The sequence below is a fragment of the Poecilia mexicana genome, unplaced genomic scaffold, assembly GCF_051168715.1.
Source record: "Poecilia mexicana isolate PSO_F unplaced genomic scaffold, ASM5116871v1 scaffold_22, whole genome shotgun sequence".
In the NCBI taxonomy this organism is placed as follows: Eukaryota; Metazoa; Chordata; class Actinopteri; order Cyprinodontiformes; family Poeciliidae; genus Poecilia; species Poecilia mexicana.
In genome coordinates this window covers 13,412,282-13,435,207 of record NW_028263391.1, presented here as the reverse complement: position 1 = coordinate 13,435,207, position 22,926 = coordinate 13,412,282, and the positions used below count along the sequence as shown (strand labels likewise).

General features: G+C 40.9%; 2 protein-coding genes across 4 annotated transcripts in view; both read right to left on the bottom strand.

Moving 5' to 3' along the window:
- Positions 1–54: 54 nt before the first annotated feature.
- On the bottom strand, positions 55–11,756 carry rab3gap2 (RAB3 GTPase activating protein subunit 2 (non-catalytic)). 3 transcript variants are annotated; one of them, XM_015005784.2, is made up of 36 exons: positions 11,558–11,756; positions 11,342–11,467; positions 10,675–10,766; positions 10,307–10,424; positions 10,133–10,214; positions 9,999–10,046; positions 9,842–9,917; positions 9,654–9,755; positions 9,454–9,553; positions 8,752–8,850; positions 7,852–8,000; positions 7,681–7,760; positions 7,327–7,419; positions 7,096–7,235; positions 6,789–6,984; positions 6,526–6,669; positions 6,242–6,324; positions 6,092–6,156; positions 5,909–5,999; positions 5,671–5,792; positions 5,383–5,596; positions 5,003–5,100; positions 4,803–4,911; positions 4,567–4,727; positions 4,299–4,473; positions 3,885–4,055; positions 3,693–3,799; positions 3,117–3,183; positions 2,928–2,998; positions 2,807–2,842; positions 2,658–2,732; positions 2,195–2,410; positions 2,028–2,117; positions 1,717–1,941; positions 991–1,155; positions 55–665 (listed from the first exon to the last, which is right to left on the bottom strand). In XM_015005784.2, exons 2-36 carry the CDS (start codon positions 11,448–11,450, stop codon positions 507–509), a joined length of 4,128 nt encoding a protein of 1,375 aa, XP_014861270.2. In that variant the 5' UTR covers positions 11,451–11,467; positions 11,558–11,756; the 3' UTR covers positions 55–506. The 3 variants fall into 3 exon arrangements, with proteins under 3 accessions (XP_014861270.2, XP_087858499.1, XP_087858497.1); XM_088002373.1 differs by having other exon boundaries at positions 5,383–5,593; XM_088002371.1 differs by having other exon boundaries at positions 10,675–10,763.
- An 8,135-nt stretch (positions 11,757–19,891) lies between these two features.
- kcnk5a (potassium channel, subfamily K, member 5a) overlaps positions 19,892–22,926 on the bottom strand; it is an 11,230-nt gene continuing 8,195 nt past the window's right edge. Inside the window, exons 4-5 of the mRNA XM_014974444.2 lie at positions 22,925–22,926; positions 19,892–22,598 (exon numbers count right to left, since the gene is read on the bottom strand). The exon at positions 22,925–22,926 is cut by the window's right edge and continues 167 nt beyond it. Coding sequence (XP_014829930.1) covers positions 21,655–22,598; positions 22,925–22,926 — 946 coding nt within the window. The 3' untranslated portion in view covers positions 19,892–21,654. The remainder of the gene's footprint in view (positions 22,599–22,924) is intronic.

The window sequence follows — 22,926 nt, the reverse complement described above, 5'->3', positions numbered from 1 at the left end:
TACAGAGAGTTTTGTTCTTGTTTACATTCTGTAAGTGAGCTAATCTAGTCCAACTTTTGAGAAATGTCTTTATTCTGCATCAGAGCCCTGCTGGACATCAAACTACAGAACACAGGATGCGGCTAATACAGAACTGTCTGCATATATAAATAAAAATAACATCCTTCTCTTCATTTATGATACACGTGCTGCCTGTGCGAAAGCGGAAATGACCGATTCGGGTCCGAAATGCCCCACAGGACTGACGATGAGATACAGTAAAACTAACATGCCCCGATCCTCAACATGACTCATCCTGAAAACACAATACACAAATATTTAATACCATTTATGTTACATGCACAGAAACCTGATGGGCTAATAAAACAAACAAACAAAAAAAAGTTAAGAGCCATTTTCTTTAACACTGAACTTAAATCGGAATCATGATTTAAATGATGAAACATAGATGATCATAATGATTTCTAATGTTCAGCTGTGGGGTTTTAGAGCCGAGTCAGCGGAAATCAGTCCTCATTGGACAGAGAGAGGACGTCCACGGCTTCCAGCAGGTGCAGGGCCAGGCTGTACTGGGCGTGGTTCTCTGGCAGCATTTCAATCAGATGGCTGACCAGTCGGCTGGTCTTGGACAGAGAGACCAGGGGGCATCTCAGCTCGCTGGGATCCTGCAGCATACAAGACAATTATTAGATGTCAAACAATTACAATTTGAGTAGTAAAGCCAGAAATTAAAGCATTTAGTTTTCCCTTTAACGTGAAAATTGGTCAACTAGATTTAAAAGTGGCTTTTTTTAAGCTTAATGTTGGGCGGCCTAGTTAAAGGGTCTCACGATGTGCTGCTTTAGAGTCTTCTACAAGCTACTGTGACCTCAGAAGGCAGAAATAACTCCAAATACAAACTACACACACTGGCGACCTGTGCAGGGTGCACCCTGCCTCTCTGCTGAAGCTAGGCAGCTGCACCCCTCGCAACCGTTGCCATTGTCTTACCATTGCCTTCAACCAGGTGCAGAGGGTTGGAGGCAGGCGGGCCAGCAGCTCCATGGCAGCCTGCGTCTGGTTCTGGTTGTGAAGCAGGGAGTAGCTGAGCCTCTGACCGGTCAGAACCAAAAGATGGGAGCCCAGAACTTCCTTATCTTCCACCTGCAGAATCGCCTAGAAGGCAACAGCGGGTGTCGATGCAGAAGTTATTTCTCTATATAGTATTATTGCAGGAATATGGAGAATAAATGAAGGAATTGTCATTGTTTATAGAACTGAAGCTGATCTTAAGTATCCAAAATTCAAATGTTTACCAGGCTCAAATGTCCAGGATTCTCAGTCCTTTCGGTCAATTTTTAAAACGTGAATACAAAAGTTCATAATGAATTTAACTCCGATGTTTTTATAACAGTCAGACTTGACGTGTATTGAAGGATGGGTTGTGCAGATGGAAGGACGGAATAAAGTTTGGACAGACAAATGATCTTCTGTACTTGACCCGGTCTGGAAAATTCCTCACTGAAGTTTCATACTTTTCCAGATTTTGTCAAACAGTTTAGGGCCCCTGGTTTTAGATTAATATCAGTGATTTCTCTACAAACCTTTTAAATGTTTTCTGTGGCTCCCTGAACATTCATTTAAAAAAGATGAAAAGACAATCTTGCTGTTTCAAAAGTAAATGTTTAGAAATATGGGAAGACTCAAAACTGTCTGCCATAATAAGACATCACTCACCTCCTCAGCTCGCAGGTCGAGGCCCTGGTTGTAAAGCTCGCAGACGAGGTGCCGGCGCAGGATGTCTGGGTTGACCTGGAGCAGGGATCCCAGGTCCATGCACAGGGAGGGCCACCAGTCCGCTTTCGGCCCATCAGAGGGCAGCGACGTGAAGGCAGGCGCTGGGGAGGAGCAGGAAGCGTCGTCTGTCGCCTGCACCCATCCAGTCAGCACCCGCAGGAGGAACTTGACCAGAACAGGAAGTATGAATGATGACAGACTTCAAAGATAATTTATAAAAATCGCCCTCTGCATTTCATTCCACCAATCACCTCCTGTCGTAGTGAGACCAAGCCAGGATCCATGTCTCCGCTGGGCATCAGCTGGATGGTGGTAAGATCTCTGAAGAAAGCGTTCTTACCCTAAAAAAAAAGACAAATACAGACCGAGATGCACAAAATCTATGACAACAACCTGCTGCGTTCGTGTGTGCGCTCACCTTGCTGTCGAACAGACTGAGCGGTTTGACTTTAACGCTGAAGCTCATGGCGGCGTGCAGAAGCGTCGCCAACAGCCAGTGGTGCTGCACCAGAGGGTAGTGAACGCCTTTCTGCTCCAGGGCTAGCTCGGCTATGGAGGCGGGCCCCTCGGCTCCGCTCCACACCTCCTCCACGGAAAGCTCCGGAGTTGGAATCTCCTCCATGGCCGAGTCCGCCTGCAAGCATCCGCCCCGCTTCAGTAAACCCAGCGGCTTCACCGGGCCTCCCCGTACGCATTCACAGCAGAGCGACATGCGTCAAACCCAACACACCTCCACGTGCATCCTCATTTGTGAGGCCTAATTAACATTCTTATGCCAGGCGTTGTCCACTCTCCATGCTTCGCTCGTGTTCTTTTCATTTACTTACGTAGAAAGGTATAAAGGACAAAGAGCTCTGATTCTTAACCAGTAATCCAGTCACCTCCATGAGGATCTGCAGCAGCTGGACGCAGCAGCCCAGGAACGACGTCATGGCTTTGTCTCCGATCCCAACATCCTGACAACAGAAGCACAATTCCTCAGTCTGTGAACCTAAACACTAAACACTGCGTTGCGCTGAGACAAACTTACCCGTCGACATAAGCGATCTTTTGGTGCTTTCCCCACCTTAAGAGGCAAAGCGTGTCATTTTGGCTCAAATAACGACCCAAAGTATATCTAGACTACAGCAGCTCGTAAGTTTGTGCCTCACCTTCTCCATGAGGAAAGCAGCTGCTGAGAAACGCTTGACGATGAAGGTACTCCACATCATCGTGGAAATACCTGGACAGAATCATTGGATTTACATTAAAGAAGTTTGGAAAAATATTTTGCAGGGGACATCAAATGACTGATGAATATCAGGATTTCCTTTGTATTATTGATGAGCAAAAACACTGACCTAGTTGAATGTGAGGACTGGTGATCAACTTCAAATGTTCCACAGCAATGAATAAATATCGGCCCTCCTAAGACAGTGGAAAACATGAAAATATGTATAAATATAACAAGAGTTATCCTCATTCTTCTGTATTTATTACAGTTGGGAGCCTGACTACACATTTTTATTCCGCTGAACATTTCTGGTTCTCTCCCAGGGAGTCGATTAAATTTATTAGGGATGTACTGAGAAGTTAGATGACATGCTTGATCTGCTGACTGGAGACCAGCCAGAGACTCAAAAACAGCCAGGACACGCTGACAATAAGGCTCTTTGTTTTAGATTCTGTTACTGAGTAAAGACGACTCAAAGTTAGACTATTTCCAGGTCCAGTGAGGAGCGAATGAAAGTAAATAGTAGAATCAAAGCTTTGTCAGGAAAGAGTTTGGAGTTCTACCATTCAGTGATTTTTTAATCATTTGAAGAATAGAGGAGATCATTTTGTGTCACCTTTATAAAAGTGTACGTTTCAAAAATAAAGCTGGTATTCCCTAAAGGCACTAGTGTGAAATCAGAGCAGTCAGTGTTTCTGTGCACCTCCGGGTCTTTGTTCCATTGCACCACATATTCCCAGCAGCAGTGGGCGAAGAGCAAGTCGGGAGACAAAGAATCTGGAAAACGCTGACAAACTGCCAGCAACAGCTCTGAGAAACAAGGACAGAAAAAGTGTCATAATGTGAAAATCCATAAGTAATCTAAAAGCTGTGTGAAATATCTCCTCATTGCCACCTGCTGTCCTGTCGGCCTCCTCCTGGCACTTCTCTGCCTCTTCTCTGTCCTCTTTCTGCTCCTTTTGGTCACCTGTATCTTGAGTTTCTTTCCTCAGGAGAATTTTCTTCAGTCGCTCCGGTGCCATGTTCTGCCTGAACACCCACTTGGAAACACTGTCTGCAATACCACCTTAAAGGACAAATGTAAGGAGGAAAACCCAAGATGTTAAAAAAAAAGCAGTTGTGTCCCCTCCCCAGCAGTGAATATTAAAAATAATACAAGAAACCCTTGTCATTAATAAGGCCATATATCTTCTGAGTTCACATATTCTTATTCTGCATCTGATGTGAAAGCATGAATGAGTGGAATTACTGGAAACCATTCAACAACAACAACAACAAAAACTCCATCATCCCTTCCTGCGGGTGTCACCTGTGCCTCCCTCCTGCAGCATTTTGATGGAGCACTGAACTACAGCTCCCCCTGCTGTTCCCTGAGGAGAAGGCACCAACAGAAGAGTTTGCAGGACCAGGACGTCCTCCAGCTGACGGACACACACCACCCACTGCTCCAGCTCCAATGACACGGCCTCCCACTCTGACTGCAGCTGTAACCCAGCACAGCAAAGCCCAAACACTGAATATTTCTCTCAACGCCTCATAATCTCACATCTTCCACATTGGCAGGGCGTTGCTGTTACCTTGCTGTCAGCCCTGCTTGTGATGCTTGCCTTGGCGGCGCGGTGAGCGACTAAAGCAGCCAGTAAAGCTGCAGCAGCGTTGTGAGACTGGATGCATGTGAATCGGACCTGCTGCCACCAGGGGGAGACAGACTGTGTATCCCATGACTCCTCGACAGCACCTAAAAACAAAGGAAAGAAAATGCATCATCTTTGTTTTCTAAATTTCCCCAAGACACATTGATAAGAACACAAACCGTCCATGTTGCTAAGTGCGATGAGCAGCGTGTGCAGATTTCTGACTGTTTCCACTGGCTTCTGAAGCACTTCCTTCTCCCTTTGCAGCCACACACTCATCAACAAAGACTACAAGAGTAGAAAACAGGCATTACCAAACCCTGGAAAAGTAAATGATATTTACATTTCTAACTCCTCCGTCAGTGGGACGTAATCTTACCAGCAGCTGCTGTGGGCTGATGCCAGCCAGTTGTAATGTGTCACACACTTTATGGGTGGGACTTTTACCACATAAACAGCCCCAAAACATAAAATTTCCTGCAAAGAACAAACAACAAAGGCTGGATTAAAAACACGACTTGAGCACATCAAGCAGTGCTCACAAACTCACAAAAGAGGAAGTCGATCTGATTTAAACACCAATAGTTCTTAGGGTCTTTTGAAGTTCTTGTTTGTATTTTGGCAACTTTTTTTTTTAACACATTTTCATTATTCATTTATGTTTAACCTAGAAACAGAAACCATAGAAAGATGACATTGATAAATGTGACTAATTCATTACATCGTGTCCGTTCAGGAGTAAAGGCCTCAAACTCTCACCAAGCTGGTTCCACTCTGCATCCGACCTGCGATTCACCTTCACCTCTCCGTCCTCGGCACACTCCAGCTGAGTGAGGAAAGCCTGAGCGGACAGCGGCGTGTCGGGAGAGTCCTGGGCGAAAGACACAGACGGTTTGGAGCTGAGCTGTGCGTAGCGCTGCAAGGCGGGACCGACACGAGACAACTCCTCCTCTATGCCTTCGAGGGAGTCCTCCTGAAGGGGAAAGGAGCCCGAGTTAGAGGGCAGGAACGCCGCGTTTGGTGTCGTTCATGCGTTTTGCCACAGACGTTTCCGGAGCAGGCCTCTGTGTCTGCAGCCGACTGCAGCTGCTGGATGTCCGAGTAGAGCTGAAGCAGCTTCAACTGGGAGGAGCAGAGCTGGAGCAGCGATGCTTCCACTTCATCTGCATCTATCAGACAGAAATACAAGCTTTGTTTTATTTTAAACAGATTTGAATTGAGATATGCTTAATTTTGCCATTTATTGACAGAAAACTTTCTTCAGAGGTGAAATTATTCATGCTACCTTGTTGCTTCAAAGCATCATGTAAGGCACTAGTAACGTTAGTCAAACAAGAGACCGGAGCGTTCCTGTTTGACAGCAGAGACTCCAAAGCCTGAAGGGGATCCAGAGAGAAGATTAAGGATAATAACTATAAAAAATACAAAGGATAATTTGATTACACGTTGATTTTTTTAATCTACAAACCTGCTTCTTAATGGCAGGGTGTTTGATTTCCAACAAGACACTTTTAGCTTCTCTCTCCAAGGAAACTGCAAACCAACCAGACAGAAACCATATGAGGAACAGTTCAGCGTCTCTGGGTCTTCACTCTGCTCTCAGTCGCGTGTCCATTACCGGGGTCCATGTCTCTGCTCTTCAGCACGGCGCTCAGTCTCTTCAGCAGGTGCATGTCTCTGGCGCGCTCGTTCTTTTTATCACTGAAAGAGAGAGACCGAGAAGGCCGACAGGGTAAGCCGTCACAAGCTTAACATTAGAGAAATAAACTAAGTTGTAGATCTTCTTAAGCTGTGGTAGCTTGAGAAGACCTCCAACATCATCCACTAACGTGACGTGCACGTGTTCAGATAGAAGCTGATTTCTCTTTGCGACATCTGACCAACAGATGTCTTTGTTCCAACCTGAGGGCCAGATGGAAGGGGATGTTGATGGTCCTCAGAGCTCCGGTGGTGGGATCCAGCAGACACACCTGCTGCGTGTGGAGCTGCCAGCCCTGACTGGTCACACTGTTTACTCCCATCAGGTGGTAGCCGGCATAAAGCAGCCTAACAGAAAATCAAGTCCACACATTAAAAAAAAAGAAAAAAAAAAGAAAAAGAGAAACAAATAGATGTTGCAGCTACTTTAAGCTCAGATTTAGTTGAAGTAAACAGATGGCGTGTACCTGCAGTGTTTGCCTACGGTGAATGCGCCGACTCGAGGACCCCGCTGCATGGCCCACACCTCCAGGATCCCCCTACGGGGGGCGTAGATGATGAGGAAGAGGGCGTGGCGTCTGGGGAGGGAGGCAGAGGGCGAGAATTCCCGATCGCCACGCTCCTCCTGAACTTGCAGCCACCCCAGCTGGGCGTCTCTGTAGCCTGTCATTCAGACCAAATAAACATCTTTACATGGTCACGTTTGTTCACTCAAAGATGCAATGGAGAACATCATGATTCACTTCCCCTGATGATGTTGGTTTCTCCTCTCACCTTTCCACATGCGGATGGCGGCGCCCCTCGCCAGGTCCAGCAGCGTCACTCTACCGAAGTCATCCGTGACTCCAGCAAGCGTGTTGCAAGGCGACAGACATATGGACTCACCGTGGCGCCGGGAATCTGGCAGACCGAATCTGAAGGTCCAGGTTGTCAGGTTTAAGGACAAAGGAAAGAGTTTTGAATATCAATATGACTCAGTTAGCATCCAGATATCATGAACAGTACCTGATCCCTAAGGGGGTCGCCGGCTCCACTTTAGGTTTCTGTTTCTGAGCTGCTTCCTCTTCGTTCTTGTTCTTGTTCCACCCCAACCATCCACTGAGAGCAGAACGGCAGGGGAAAAGCCAAACGACAAACGGAGGAGATAATTAAAACATGATTAGAAACAGGAGAAGTGGCAAAACTTATATCATGTATAATTTCGTGTTTCGAAACATGCTCTTTAGTTTTTAAATTCATATTCTGGACACTATCTACACTGATTAATTTTTGTCTTGTGCATCATCTTCTCGCTCCGTCATTGTGTCGGGATTCTTTTTGTTCAGTTTTGATGCAAATGTTGCTCGCAGATCTCCGAACCTGGCAGCGTTGAAGAGCGCTGAGGTGAGTTTGCTGGCCACAGCCAGAGCCACGTGGGACAGGAGAGGCTGGGAGTTTCCCTACAGACACACAGAGAGACCGTCGCATGCAGTTTTCCACAGAACAGACAATTACACAGCTTTAACACTTATTTACTCTCCTCACACACACCTCCACTGCGTAGTAAAATCCAGCGTACGGCCCAGTCCCTACAGTCACAAACTGGCTCATGGCAGGGGGGCTCCCCTTGACTGATGCATGGAACCCCCCCAAGATGGATGCATTCTTCATTTGGTCAAACACACACAGCGTCATCACACCTGCGACCAGAGGACAGACATAATTGTAGAGCTAAAGTACAAAGTAGAGCAGAATGCTGAAATGGAGGAAGTTTTCATCACTGGAATAGAAGCTGGTCAGATGTGATGGGAAGATAGATGGAGATAAAACCAGATTGATCAAGGAGGAAAACCTGATCGATGAAGGAAAAGACTTAAGGCTAGAGAGGAATGTCACCTTCTAGGTAAACAATCTTAAGCTCACAGCAAGATCAAATCAGATACAGAATGACTCAGTCAAAGTCCATCTAATCTAATTCTTAATTCTTCTTAATCTAATTAAGAATCTGTGGCGAGACATGAAATGTGATATTCACAAAGGATTTCCATCAGATGTATCTGAGACTGAACTATTTTGCAGAAAGAAAAAATGACAAAAACAGGAAAATATCCCAAAGTACTAACTTCAAAAAGCTAGATACTGAAAGCAGATCACACTTTTTAGATTTTAATTTGAGATACTGAAATGATTCCTTCAAATTCACATCTATCTTCTAATTTGTGTTGCTCTGTCCCATAAAATCCTATAAAGTACATTGAGGTTCAGGACTGTAATGTGACAAAATGTGGAAAAGTCCAAGCTTTACCAAGAGGAGAACAATTACATGAGCCTCTTATGTTTGTAGTTAAAATGCTTTAGGAACTCGTTTTAATCATTTGAAGGCACAACAGTCCAGAAATGAAAAACAGATTGTGAGCAATCAACTCATAACTGTTCTGAATTATATCTTACCCACACTGCTGTGGTCCACGATGGTGTCCATTTCCTGCAGACCCCACTTCTTGTAGGCCAAAGGAGGAGGGGGGACAACATCACTACCTGCTGCTGCAGCTGCACAGTGAGAGACAGTAACACTGTCAGTTCAATGTTTTAAACGTTTCCATTAACCGACACGGTGTGGTAAACGCACTTCCATTTAAAGCCCTCAAAAGATTTATTAAAAGAAGACATAATACAAAAACACAGAGGAGAATCTTCTTTGCTAGGAGACTCACAGATGATAACTACTCAGCAGGCAAACACACCCTCATACTTTTTCTGTATTTCATAACTCCAAATACAAGAATCACTCAAGGCCTTTCTTTCAACATCAAGCTCCTTCTCAATAAATAAAACGATTCCTTCAGACAGGATGCAAACTGCAGGAGATAAACTGAGGCCCTAAACATCTGCATTGCAGCTTCTAGAAGCACTGATCCTCAGAGCACTACGAGCTAAAATCCCAACAGCAGATCTCTACATAGCAAAAAGCTGCTAACCTGAATGCATCAAAAGAACAGGTTATGCCTCAGTTGTACCTGAAAGTCTCGTAGCAATCACTACATCCACCCAGCCAGCAAGAGAAAAACACATCTGCGATTATCTCTGAGGAACAATTAGCACCACGCGAGAGGCCTCCCTCCCTGCTGTGCATAACAAGTAAAGCAGCTGTACCTCTCGCCACCTGGTTCCTGCAGGCCCGCAGCGACTGAAAGAGGCTGAAGCCGTCGATGGTGACCAGCGCGGCAGGATAAAGGATGCTGAGCTCCTCGTGCTGCAGAGGGAGATTATCCGTTAGCTCATAACTAACACTTCAACCCCGGGTATTGTGAAACGTGTCAGCTGCGACCGATGCATTTGGGTTTCCCTTTTACCTGCTCCGTTACTCCAGGATGACGAGGGATTTCGTAGGTGCGACATTTAAGCCTCAGAACAGGGTCCACGTGTAGCAGCTGGGCCAGGAGAAGAACCCCACTCTGATGTGATAACACAACAGGAAAAAACACTGTTATCTAGACTGTCTGTAACTACAAGAGTTGAGGACGCAGAAACTAAAGAGTACCTCTGTGTAGAAACGGACATAACCGGATGTGAAGCCCACAACTATACAGGTCCAGTCGGGCCTCCCCGTGGAGCTCCTGTTGTCCAGAAACATGCGGTTAGGATATGGTCATATGGTCGTACCGTTCTTCTACACCTTGCAAGTAGGTAATTCTCACCTCTTCTGACTGGCCAGGGGGATAGCGATGACACTGCTGACACGCTCTCTGAAGAGAGACACATTATTCTGTGGATTACTGTCACTTCTCCTGTCGTCAGCTGATCTATAGTCAGAGTTTTGACCTTGTCTCACCCTTCGTCTGTGCTGAGGTGTCCACTCCAGGTCACGGCCAAGGTCATCTCCTCTCTGCCACTGTCATCTGTGCGCCACTTTGCTGGAAGAAACCAAAGCTTGCAATTAAATTACAGCGCTCCCAATACAGAGACTACAGAGAACTGTGTGTGTGTGATGGTTTTAATTTCTGACCTGAGAGGAAAGCAGCTTTCTGTTCTCGAGCCACAACCAGCAGGTCAGCGCAGGGCGACAAGGACACAACACAGTCCTGAAGCCATGGCTGGCTCTGCCCCGACGGCTCTTCCTCTGCCTGCAGAGGACAGCCGGTGTTTGGACATGAAGGAGAATTACTACCTGACATACCGATGTCAGGTAGTCAGGTAGTAACTACCTGACTACCAGAGATTTGGGACTTGTAAGTGTTTCAGTATGCAATTTCAAACACTTTCAGTTACTTCCCTTTAAATTATTAACATTTACTCCCTCTATGTTTCAGTTTTTTCTGGACATTTTGCACCCAAATACATAAGACTGAAACAGAGACAAAAAAAAACTCAGACCTTGGTGGAAGAAGCAGAATCTTCCTCCTTGTTTTCATCGTTATCCCATCCCGATTCCCAGTCAGAGGTATCCCAGGAAAGTTCGTTTTCTGCTGAGAAACATGAGAGACATCTCAAGTCTGGATTATCCAGCAATCAATTCAAAGCAATAACTCAACAGTAATAAACAGAAAAACTCCCAATGGAGTCACATATTCACATTTAGAGCGAGACAACTAAAAAGATTACCATGACAGAATAGACGCTTAAAACAATATACTAGTTAGTTAATTTGAATGTGTTCTTTGTTTACAGCGAAATCTCTCGTTGCATTACAGATTTCTTTGAAGAACTGCAATCAGTAATAGTTTCTTATATAGAGAATATTAAAAGTCACAGGATCTCTATGAGACATCCACATAAAGCTCAGACAAAAGGAGGGCCATGTTTTCCTGTGTTAGGGCGCTGGTAACATCTGGATGAACGACACATATAGAAGGCTACATTAATTCAAATATTCCTCGGTATTTAACAATACCCATGTCATTATTTCCATCAAGAGAAACATTTCCTTGGGAACATTTCGGATTCATGCTCCCTCTTAGCTGCATTAAGCTAACATTACTCCATATAACCGTTTCATTGCTGCTGGAGCATCTTCACCAACATTTAGCACAGGTAAGCTCACCTGTTATATTCTTCTCTTCTACTGACTCTTTGCTCTGGTTCTGGAACAAGAAGTCCCGGACTGTTTTGAGCTCTTGGAGCCGACAAAACTCAAACAAGCTGCAGGACATCCCTCTCCCGTCCTGTCCTGTCAGGAACCGAAAAGAAGTCGAGGAAGAGAGTCAGTTAGCTTCCCTGCTAGCAGTTCAGAAGAGAAGCGCTGCTTTTGTCAACTTACGTTTCCGAATTTAACTTTACGATAGTCTGTTAACTAAACAATGTTCCTTATTAAACTTGCACAAGCCCTTAGACAAATTTCAATAACTGTCCGCTGGGTTTATTTTGCCCATTATCTACTGCTTCCACCCAAATCTGTTGATGACACATCATTAGCATAACAACACTTTTCTGTTTCCGGGTTGGGCCTGTGTAGGAGATTTTCAAAATAAAACATTAACGAGAAACGCTTGTCTTTACATTGAATGTCAAAAAAATGTCTAGAACTCAGTGGCAAATAATAAAAACAACTTAATCTTCTTTCAGGTCTGAGGTTTCAAAGTTTTCCAGGTCCATCCAAACTTCCATAAAAAGTAGCACTTCAGAAAGAGATAGTAATATTTTTGTTGTTGTTTTTGTTCCAGATATTCACTTAAGCACGTGCATTAACATAAAACAGTAATAGTAATGTTCAGTGACTACTAGAATTAGCTATTAATTAATTCGAAGAAAATGTTTTATTTATTTATTTATTTATTTATTTATTTATTTATTTATTTATTTATTTATTTATTTTTCTACTTTCTACTCAGACAAATGTAAATACAACGAGTTCAGTATAGGAGGTTGCCTATTTCTAAAAGAAAATCTTGCTTCAAAATCGTACTATATAAATGTCACTGAATAAAGGTGTCCATGGAAACTGAAATGGTTTGCGTTTCAGTTCTCATGGACTGAGAGCTTTGCATTTGTCCTCTAGAGGGCAGTAGAACAATGATTTTGCAGGCTTGTAAATTAAATTAATTGTGTATTACCTTTTTTTTTAATTCCACGAGACTCAGGAATTGGAAAATCGTCTATGATGATTTGCTATAGTAATTTTGTGTTCATAAATGTGCAAAACAAAAGAAAATTGTTCTCTCCTGGAAATGTTTGGCTAACTATGAATTGTTGCAAGTTCACTGGTAGATTGTTTCATCTTGTGCAGTCAATAAAGGAGTTATTCCTTTATTTCCCGGTGCTGATTTTTGTATTTTGAATGGGTTCTTGCTCGGTTTATGCTTTTTGGTGATGCATTTCCAAATCATGCATTTTCATTAAAAAGTTTGTCTCAGATTATCATACATAAGACTAAATATCATTCTAATATTCACCTGAAAGTCTGCCATCCAATCCTGTGCATAGCGCAAAGACATGCATAAAGTCATTTGTATTTTATTTGGGACCATTGAGCAATAACAAAAAAAACATACCCTTCAATAAGGTTTTATCTGTTAAATCAAAAGACCAAATTAATTAACTCGTGTGCTTTATATTTATCGTCACAACTTGAAAATATTTAAAAACTGCAACCATAATTCATGTTAGAGCCTATGCATTCCTGACCAAGCATTACCAATATTACTACAAAATAATAATAATACTAATAATAATAATAATACTAATACTAATACGAATACTACTAATAATAATAATAATAATAATAATAATAATGGCATATTATTATTATTATTGTATAATACTGACCATTACATCTATGCAGATCACAATGACACTGATTAATTTATTCTTGACTTGACTAGAAACATTAGCTACTTACTTATGCCTCTGTTTATGTTCACAGAGAAAACAAAGTCTTTATTGACCAGAGTTCAATTCAAAACAAAAGTCAAAATAAAATGAGTAATATGATCGGGGGGGGGATGAGAAGTTATTAAAAAATTAACCTTTTTCAGAGAATTAGCCACTCAGAAGATTACCTATTGAGACTGTCAAAATTGAGTAATTAATTAATGAACTCAGTTACACTGTTGCTTAACAGTTTGCTTCACACTTTCATGAACCCAACAGTCCAACAGAATCCATTTCTAACTTAATAATGACAAATTACATGGGTAAATTCATATAAGAGCCCATATTATTTTTGAAAAAGCTAATAAAAAATATTTCTTCTGATTTTCCTATTATGCCACACAACACAGTGTGACACTGTTTGGAAGTGTTAAAGCAGGGTTTTAAAAATATTTTTAACAAACTTGTTTGTTTGGATAATTCAGTTAATCACTTGAGAGGAGTCTTGGCAATATTTAATGCCAACTTGTTTTAATTAGGACATGCATCTGGAGATGTTGGAGTGCTGGGTCTTATAATGTTGATCCCATTGGTGCCTTACCTAATGGTGCATGATATTTTGTTCAGATGTCTTTGAAGAACACAAAAGAGCTCTTCTAATGTGAAGTTTGGACTTTCGTAACCCCACAAAGACATATGTTGCTCTTTGTAAGGTCACTGTTACTACTTTCCGTCCTGAGAACCTAATGTTGTAAACATGAGCAGCTGCTTTTGGCATTGTTAAACCCTGCTCCACATCTTTCTTTCCCATCCTTTCTTAAAAAAGCAATGGGCAACCTGCCAGTGTATTCCTTATGTATTCATTTACAAACCTACGCAGCTCTCGCATCCAGAGAAAACACACACACAAACACACACATGCACTGAGAGTACACATGGCCACACAAACACACCCTCGGGGGGGTGCCCAAAAGTTTCCGATCCGGAAGGCCGGACACAGAAACTCAGGAAACAATTGGGTGTCAGAGAGGTCCTTGGGCTCGTCACGTTTCCTCATCCTGTGCCGCTGCTTATTGAACTGTTGACGTTTCTTCTGTTTTACGGGCCGAGGCAACAACTCTCCATCTGGTTCCCCCTCTTCCTTTGTTGACAAGAAAACGAGTTGGCATGCTTGGTTGCAAGGCGGACGCATCACTGGTACACAAAAAGGGATGGCATTGGTTTGGTCACACTTACTGGGAGTTAAAAGACCTTGGGTTTTGTTTGGCAGGTTTCCAGACAAGAAGATGTGAATCAAAAGGATCCAGGTAGACTAAAAACACATTGGAGACTAAAAACACTTGGGACCTCGTAAAGATATTCACACCCGTTTGCACGATTTGTTGCATTTTACCCACAATCTTCAGTGCATGTATCTTCAAAGTACTTGATGTGATAGACCAACATAAACTAGCACAATACTGAAGTGACAGGAAAAAAAAAAAAAAAAAAAAAAAAAAAAAAAAATATATATATATATATATATATATATATATATATATATATATATATATATATATATATATATATATATATATATATATATATATATGTTCTGTTTTGTTTTGTTTTTTGTTTTGGGGTTTTGGGGTCATTTGTTTTCAGCCCTCTTGACTGTGGTTCCCTCAAATAAATTCCAGTGCAACCAATTGCCTAGAGAAGCTGCTCAATTAGCTCAGCTCCGTATAAATGCAGCTGCTCTGTGAAAGCGTGAGAGGCTTATTAGAGAACTTCCGAGAACAGACAGCGTCATGAAAACCAAATAACAGAGCAGAGCAGTCGGGGAGAAAGATGTGGAGATGTTTAAACTACTGAGATACAGCTTTCCACCCTATAAGAACAGGCCAAGCAAGAAGAACAGTCAAGAGGAGCTTCTGAGATTAGGTGGGAGGAACTATTTGTCATGCACTATACCAATTGGAAAAGTACGGTGAAAGAACAAACAAACTCTATGTTGAATAAAAAGCTAAAAACAAGTCCTGTTTGTGTTGCAGGTCTGAGGTATGCAGCAATACAGCAGTTATTTCTGCTGAACAGGTTAAATAAGCTGACAGGGCATCGTTATGGTGCTGCTGCATTGGCTGTAAAACGTCTTTATCACTTTAACGAGTTAAATAGCATATTCTTGCTGTTGACTATGAAGAGTGGCACACCTAAAAAGATAAGTATTAAAGCTGAAATGACAAAGTCCATGAAGACTTTAAGCTTTTCGGTGTTCAAAAACACATCAGCATGCAGGTGGAAATACTTCGTATCACAACACTAACATACATCGACAAAAACGTGACCACATCTTTTGTGTCTGCCACGCTTGTATATTTTCACGGGCCGTGTAGGGAAATAATGGGACGCGCAGAAGAGACAACTCTGGTTAGATGTGCCAAAAACAAAAAAAAAAGAACTTTGAAATACACTTATGTTGATGGGTGTTCCATAAAAAAAATGTAACATTTGAAAGACATAAACACTTTTGCCTGATAAATCTCTAAAACTAGTGGTGCACACAGTTTGTGATTAAATTCTTCAGGTTATGATTTCAACGGGGTAAAAGCCAGCACTGAAGAGCACTTTGTCGTCTTCCTACAGTCCTGCAGAAATTTTAAAGGATGGCTTTCTTTTTAGGTAGCAGCTTACATAATCAGTCCCTGTCAAGTGAAAGGTGCAGACACTCCCCAGTGAAAACACATTTCGAGTAAAGCCTTGATGCACCGACAATCAAAAGTAGGAATTTAAAATAAAACCGGCAGGAAGTTTGTTCTTTGGACTGCTGTCACATGTGGTCGTGAGATGATGTTCTCCCTTTGGTTCATGATTACTGGCTGTGCTTTCCCGTTCGGCACATGCGTGTAATATTTCAGCAGCTCATCACACTTTGGCTCTATTTTCCATGTTGCCCCTACGTTGCTGATTTTTCTGCTTTCAAGCATGATCTATAATATATTTGCACCTGTAATTTAAGTTCGCCTTCCCTATTATCCATTTAGTATGTGTAGTTTTTTTTTTTCTTTTTTTTCCAATATGAAACATTATAATCAGTTTTGTGCTTGGGGTAACATTGGATCCAAAGTTCACATGTAAATGGTTTATGACAAATAAAATCTGATCTCTGATCTTCTTGAAGTGACTGCGAGGTCATGTTTGCATGTTAAGTAACTGAACATTTTTTACATAATATTGTAAAGTTAGCAGATTTTATTGCAGTTTTAGTGACAGACAAGATGCTATCACAAAGAAGAGGAGAAACAGTATCTCTAAATCTCTGAACCTGATGTGAATTCTGCAACCAAACAAGATAATCACTGCTGACATGTTAAATTTGTTGGAAATGTTGTGAAGCTGTAGAAACAAGATTCTTTGTTCCTGCTACAGTTGTGGCTATTGCAGAATAATATGAGGCCTTTAAAAGCCAGAAAGGTGAATATCTCTTTTAATTTTTTTTTTATGCAGAAGCTCTCAAGGAATACACAGCAAATGTCAAAAACGGTGAAATGACCTGGTCCCATGTCCGCAGCACTTCTCTGAAGTACCTTCTGACTCAGTTTCAGCATTCAATCTTCTTAGGAGATTATCTGTCCGCCTCCCACATCTTAACCTGAGAATATTTGATCACTCTGCCTCAGAAAAGTTCTCCAATTCCTTCGTTGTGAGAACATCTCCTGTCTTTTTAAATGACTCAACAGGTCTTCTGCCAAATTAAGCTGTGGACTCTGGCAAGGGAATTCCTCATGAAACTGAAATAAAATGTGGTTTATTAAAGTCTGCACTTTCATGCAACCAGGTAATTGCAGCTTTTTTTATTTTTCTGATATTTTCCCTAATACATTTATTTATGTTTATATTTACATACACTAAGACACAGAACCTTTTTCTCACATGATATTGTAAAATCAGACTAAACTTGCCCAGTTTCAGATCAGCGAAGGAGCAGCCAGTGTGTAAAAGTGTAAATCCTGAGTGTCTTAAATGTATTTTCAGAGAAAATCATTCAAACATACAACTCCTTAACTGCAGAATTCTTACAAACTTATGATTCAAAATTTCAAAGTCATTTGCTAGTCCCTTGTCTGCACGTAATGGGTCATGCTGCAGAGTGAGGAGAATGAAGACATCACAGATTGCTGATAGATGTTGTGCCTGGAATCCCACAGTAACAGGAGACGTTCTGGTTTCCATCACATTCAGCACATTTTCAGACTGGGTCCCCTGTCTTTAGCTTGACTCAGCAGCCATCAAAATCATCATGAGTTCAAATTATTACTTGGAACAAAAGGATCTGATGTATACAGGCAATGTGGCGTGCACATTCCAGATCATAGTGACCAATTTGTTTGTTTCATTTCTCTTGATTGAATGATGAACAAAAATGAAATGATTCCCTTTAGCAGTGTTCATTTACAGAGTTTGCATATATTTTTATACATCATACAGCAAATGATTACAATCTCTTAATATGACAAATAACTGAAGTTAAAAACAAAAACAGATCAGATATATTTCATCTTATCTTGTCTGTTTTTTTTTGTTGTTTTTTTTTTGCATATGGTGCACAACTTTATCATGCATGATAAGGAGCCTTTGACTACTTAGCAGGTAGCTTTTCACCACTCATAAACATACCAACAGGAGGAAACTCTTAGTTATCTTGCTTTGATCAAAAGACAAATATTGCCAAATTTCATCCGTCAAGTGTCAGCACATTTAAACATGGGGATAGAACCACAATTAATGAAAGTAGCAGGCAACATGAATGTGAGTAATATGTAAATTAAAGCCAACATGAGATTTTAAACTATTAGCAATAGAAATAAATTGATATCCAGTTGGAAAGGACACAATTACAGAGTGAAATGGAATCAGGTAAACCATCAGAAGTTGCTCTGCCACATTTTTGGAATTTAGTCTGCTTAAATATTCAAATGAAAAATTGGACTTGAGAGAATACAGTTTTCAATATCTACACTTGACTTTTTATTTACTAAACTATATATTTTTTTATGGTACGCTTTCATCTCAGGATGCCAATTTAGCAAATACACCTGGAACAAAAAGAAAAAAAAACTGGGGCAGGAGGAGAACCTTTAACGTAGCACTTGGATGTGTCTTCAAGATTGACCTGCAATATCCATAAAGGCAGATAACGATAACTGTCAGTATGACTAGACAGATCAGATGCATTCCAATAATAGTAAAATGGACATAAGTTTACAAGGACATATAATAGGATCCCAAAAATGCAATCATTAACAGTGGATGAACTCATGTTTGAACTTTCAGGTGTTATGTAAAACTGACAGGTCCTCAGTTGCAAAACATTCACAGTTTGACCTGTGATTATGTTCTTTTCTGAGCAATATCCTAATTCTCCAGATTTTAAAATGCATTTTAATTCATTCCAATACCAATAGTGGATTGATACAGTGTTGTGCAAAAGTTTCCAGACAGTGGAGTCATGTGACATTTTCTAATATAGACCAAAAGTTGTAACACAAACAACTTTGTGTAACACAAATAATGTAACACCATAATGTTCTTTCTAATAGTGAAGTAAAAATAACATTATGGTGGCTGCTTTATGCTGTAGGGATGCTTTTTTTTTTTTTTTTTTAGCAGGAAAAGCTAACCTGTAACCATGCTATAACTGGAACAACTGCTGTACAATACACAAGTTTGCCACACTTTTCAGATATTAGAAGTCATATGCTCATTAACATATTTTATTATTAGTGCAAGATTTACTTTCTTTTAATCTTAAAAACAAAAGGCTATCCTGTTCTGGTTCTAAAAATGAAATGTGGCGTGCCAACATGAAGACATGACATCCTGACAACTCAAGTGACTTTGTTTAGATGACAATAGTTGCCAAACACAGGCTCTCTGATGTCTTTAGCAGTTACAATAAGTGCTGCCAGAATCAGCGGAAACATGAGTTATTAAGCGTCTTGTCTGAAACCGTTTTCAGATCTCATATAATTTAGAGAATTCAGCCCATGCCTTTAAGCAAATCTTCATTTTCAAAGTAAAACAATTGCATAGAAAGGAATATTTGAGATTCCCAGAAGAGAGTCACATATATGGATGCTTTGATTTCTTCAGTTTAATTTTCAGCTTTCAACCACCACCATTACTCATGAAGGAAGGATGAGTAATCATGGTTTCATTTTGTTTTGCTCCAGGCATTTTTATTTGTAATTAATTTCATTTGATCTTTTATAGTGTCTCGGCATTCAAACGTCTCACTAATACATATCTGATAGGCTGCAGTTACAAATGGGCCCTACAGGCAGAGGCAGTTCTAGCCTCTTTAGGGAACATCACAAGTTCCCTAAAGTTCTGGGGAACTCACTTCCCCAAAGTAGAGTCCTATCTAATTGCATTTCCACGAGAAAGGCACTTACTCTTTAATTAAATAAATGTTTCAGCATGTCTACCAGTTAATTTCTGCATTTTCAAGAACTCATAAAAAGGCATTCAGTGCCAAGATTCCAGCCTGTTAAAAATCATCTTATTTTCCGCTGGTTTTCATTTCCAGATTTATGTCCTTCTGCGACTAAAATATTTTAAACATTAACTCAGGATGGGCAATAAACAGATTTTAAGATGTGTACAGAGATTGTCTTCGTTATGCAATATTTTACAGATGGATGAGTTTCTACATATAAACTTAAGTGAAACTTGGGATATATTAAGCTGCTGTGAAAATGTGCACCAACACTGATTATTAAAACACTGCAAGTAGGAAAAAAAATGTTTTTTGATGCAAGTTTATTTTACAAGAAATATACAGTTTTCATGAAAATTATGTACAAACTTACAAATACAAATAATTTAACCATAAAAAATACACAGAAGTACACAGACATCTATACTGGAGTTTAACACAATGGAGAGAAAAATATCTAATCTTATATTTTTTTTGCAATTCAGTCCAAAGCAGTACCTTGCTGCATAGACAACCAGTGAAAAAAGAGATTGTTCACATAAGGGAAACAAAAAATGGTGGGACTGTGATGAAATTTACCAGAGAAGGAGGAACAAATGCCACCATGTGTGGAAAAACAACGGTTCAGTGAGTTGCTCAGAATACATTCAAAAGATGTTCTGTTTTGTGCATCCTCTGCTTTGCAGTGGATTTAAGGCTATTCACATAATGAGGCAGTAATATTAGTCAGAACGTGCATTTGACGTGTTCACATGGAAAATAAAATCCACCCTGAAATATGACCACTTATTACAAGAATCTTGAATTCGAAAGAAAAAAAAAAAAAACTCCTAAAGAACCCCTCTGCTTTTTTTTTTTTAACCATTCCAACTAACACCATTTTTAATCTTTGTGCAAGACATCGTGTGCAAAAGGCCTGCAAGACTGAAAACTGGAGATGTTTGAGATCTCGGTTTTGTGCTCAAATGACACTTATGGGGAGCACCGATATGAAGGACATACGTCAAGACTTTATTGATCTGCCACGAGTTAACCTTAGCTGCCTGTCAAGAGCAGCACTTCATTTGTTCACGCTGGTGCAAGCCCCCCAAAGGCAAACACAAGCAGCAAGGCCACGTCCCAAGCGGGGCTGGCTTTGTGGCTACTGGCGGGCTCTTGGCCAATATTTACATGGCAAACACAATTCAAAGAATGCTACAGAGGCAGCATATAAGAATGTTGTTGCTGTGGAAGCTTTATCCCCTGTTAAGCACAAAAAAATACAAGTGCTGAAGTTGCAAAGCTGTCATCTGGGATGCAGACAGCAGCAGAGCAGAAATAGTGTTCAAGGAGGCTCAACTCGGCTTGTATTTTATTACAGTTTCTAATAATTTTCTCTCTTGGTTGGTGTAAGGGCTCAGATGGAAGACATCACAGTTGGGTTGCTCATAATATAAACACCAATTTCTGACAAGATCAAGAGTTTATCTTAATAAATGAAATACAAAAAAAAAAAAAAAAAAAAAAAAAGTAAAATTTTTCCTTCACCCCTTAATTTTAAGACAAAAGCTTGGCTCAGGTTGTAAAAGCAAGTCTGCCCTGGAGTGGAATTTCATACACCCTGATCTGACTGAAATTGTGCAACAGCAGATGCATAAACCCACACGTCAACTCAAACGCTATACTGTCCTTCATGTTAATAAATATCTTTAAAAGCACCAATATGGTGAAGAGAAATAGTTGAAACTATGGAAAATCAAACCAATTTCCACATATAACTTCAGGCTATGAGCAGGAATAAAAATCACTCACAAACAACTGCTGCTGGTTTGAATATATCAAAATAACTTGTGATTTTTCTTCAAACCGACTGAAAAAAGAAAGTCATTCAATGAGCAGACGTCGACTCCTCATGAGGTTACAACTCATGCTCTATTGTTCTTTATTAGTGTGGAGTTTGATTGTCCATTTCAAAGTCGATCTCAGATGTTTGATATGCACTTGGATGCTTCACATTGGAATACAAATACTTCCAGCCAACACTAGAGGGCCAAAGAGATTTCTCGACCAAGTTGGTCAGCTTTCACAGCTCAGGATTCTGTGTTGTCTTCCTTCGCGTATTCCTCCACGAGCTTCTCATAGGAGTGGCCGTGTTCCGAACCGTCACTTGTAAAAACGGACCCGTCGCATTCAGAACTCTGATCCTCCCTGGAGTTTGTTTCGATGTTTTCATCACATGTTGTGATGGAGATTTTTGCCTTAGAGTCATCATCTGCGTCCTCGTCATCCAGCTCCTCCAAGTTACTGCTCAGAAAGTTTTCTTCATCTATGAAAGTTATGTTTGCATTCTGAATGGTTAGAGGATGGTACTCTTTAGAGTCCCACGTCCTCCGACCTCCCGCCCCACAGTCTCCAGCGGCCTTGCTTTCTACATCAACGTCTTTGTCAAGTTGGTTCTCGTACATTTGGTTTTGGTCTCGTTCTGGGTCACCCTCCCCCTGGTCTTCTGTTAGCAATAAACCATTATCTGAGCCCAGCAGGTAGTTTTTGGACTTTGAAAAGGCGACAGTAACACGGTCGCTGAAACTGTAGCGTCTCTTTTGGCGTGGTGAACGGTCCAGGCTGAGAATGGTGTGACCATTGAATTCTGGAGCATCATTGCAACTCTTGGAGCGACTCATGTCTTTGGCTTTCTTACTGGAGTCACCGGTCCTGTGATTACCTTCATTTTTACTACCAATCTGCTTTATTAAGTCGTTGTACCCCTCCTTCTTCTTGGACAAGAAGCTGAAAATGTTCACATCGTTGGGAGTGGGCGGCAAACGAAGAGAAGCTTTGTGAGATTCTTTGTAATGGCGCATCTCTTCAAGAGATAGCTTGCGCAGCTTGCGACGTTTCTTCAAAGCCTTGTGGGCTTCAATCACCATCCGCACTTTCCAGTTGAAGAACAAGGACAGCCAGGCCAGCCCCAGATAAATCCAGACTTCCACAAAGTAACGGTACAGAGTTGGATACTCTTTATTTGGCTCCACACCTACAGAAAAAGAGAAAATGTTAATATTTCTCTGTGGTGAAAAAGAACAAAGTTAAGTTAAATTTAAAACTATAAGATCTTATTATCTTATGTATGACACAGATTAGTTTTCTCACAGCCATTGCTGAACACTTCCAGTAGAGCTCTTAACTTAAGAAAGAGCAGTTGATCAAAGAAGCCACGAACGATCAAACCTCACTGAATGTCATTTACAGCCTACAATTTTAAGATCCAAAGTACACATTTACAGTACATTTCATAGACTTTTTTTTTCTTTTAGGAAACGAAACTCTAATCTATTTTTATCGTTTCAGTTATCTGCTCACCT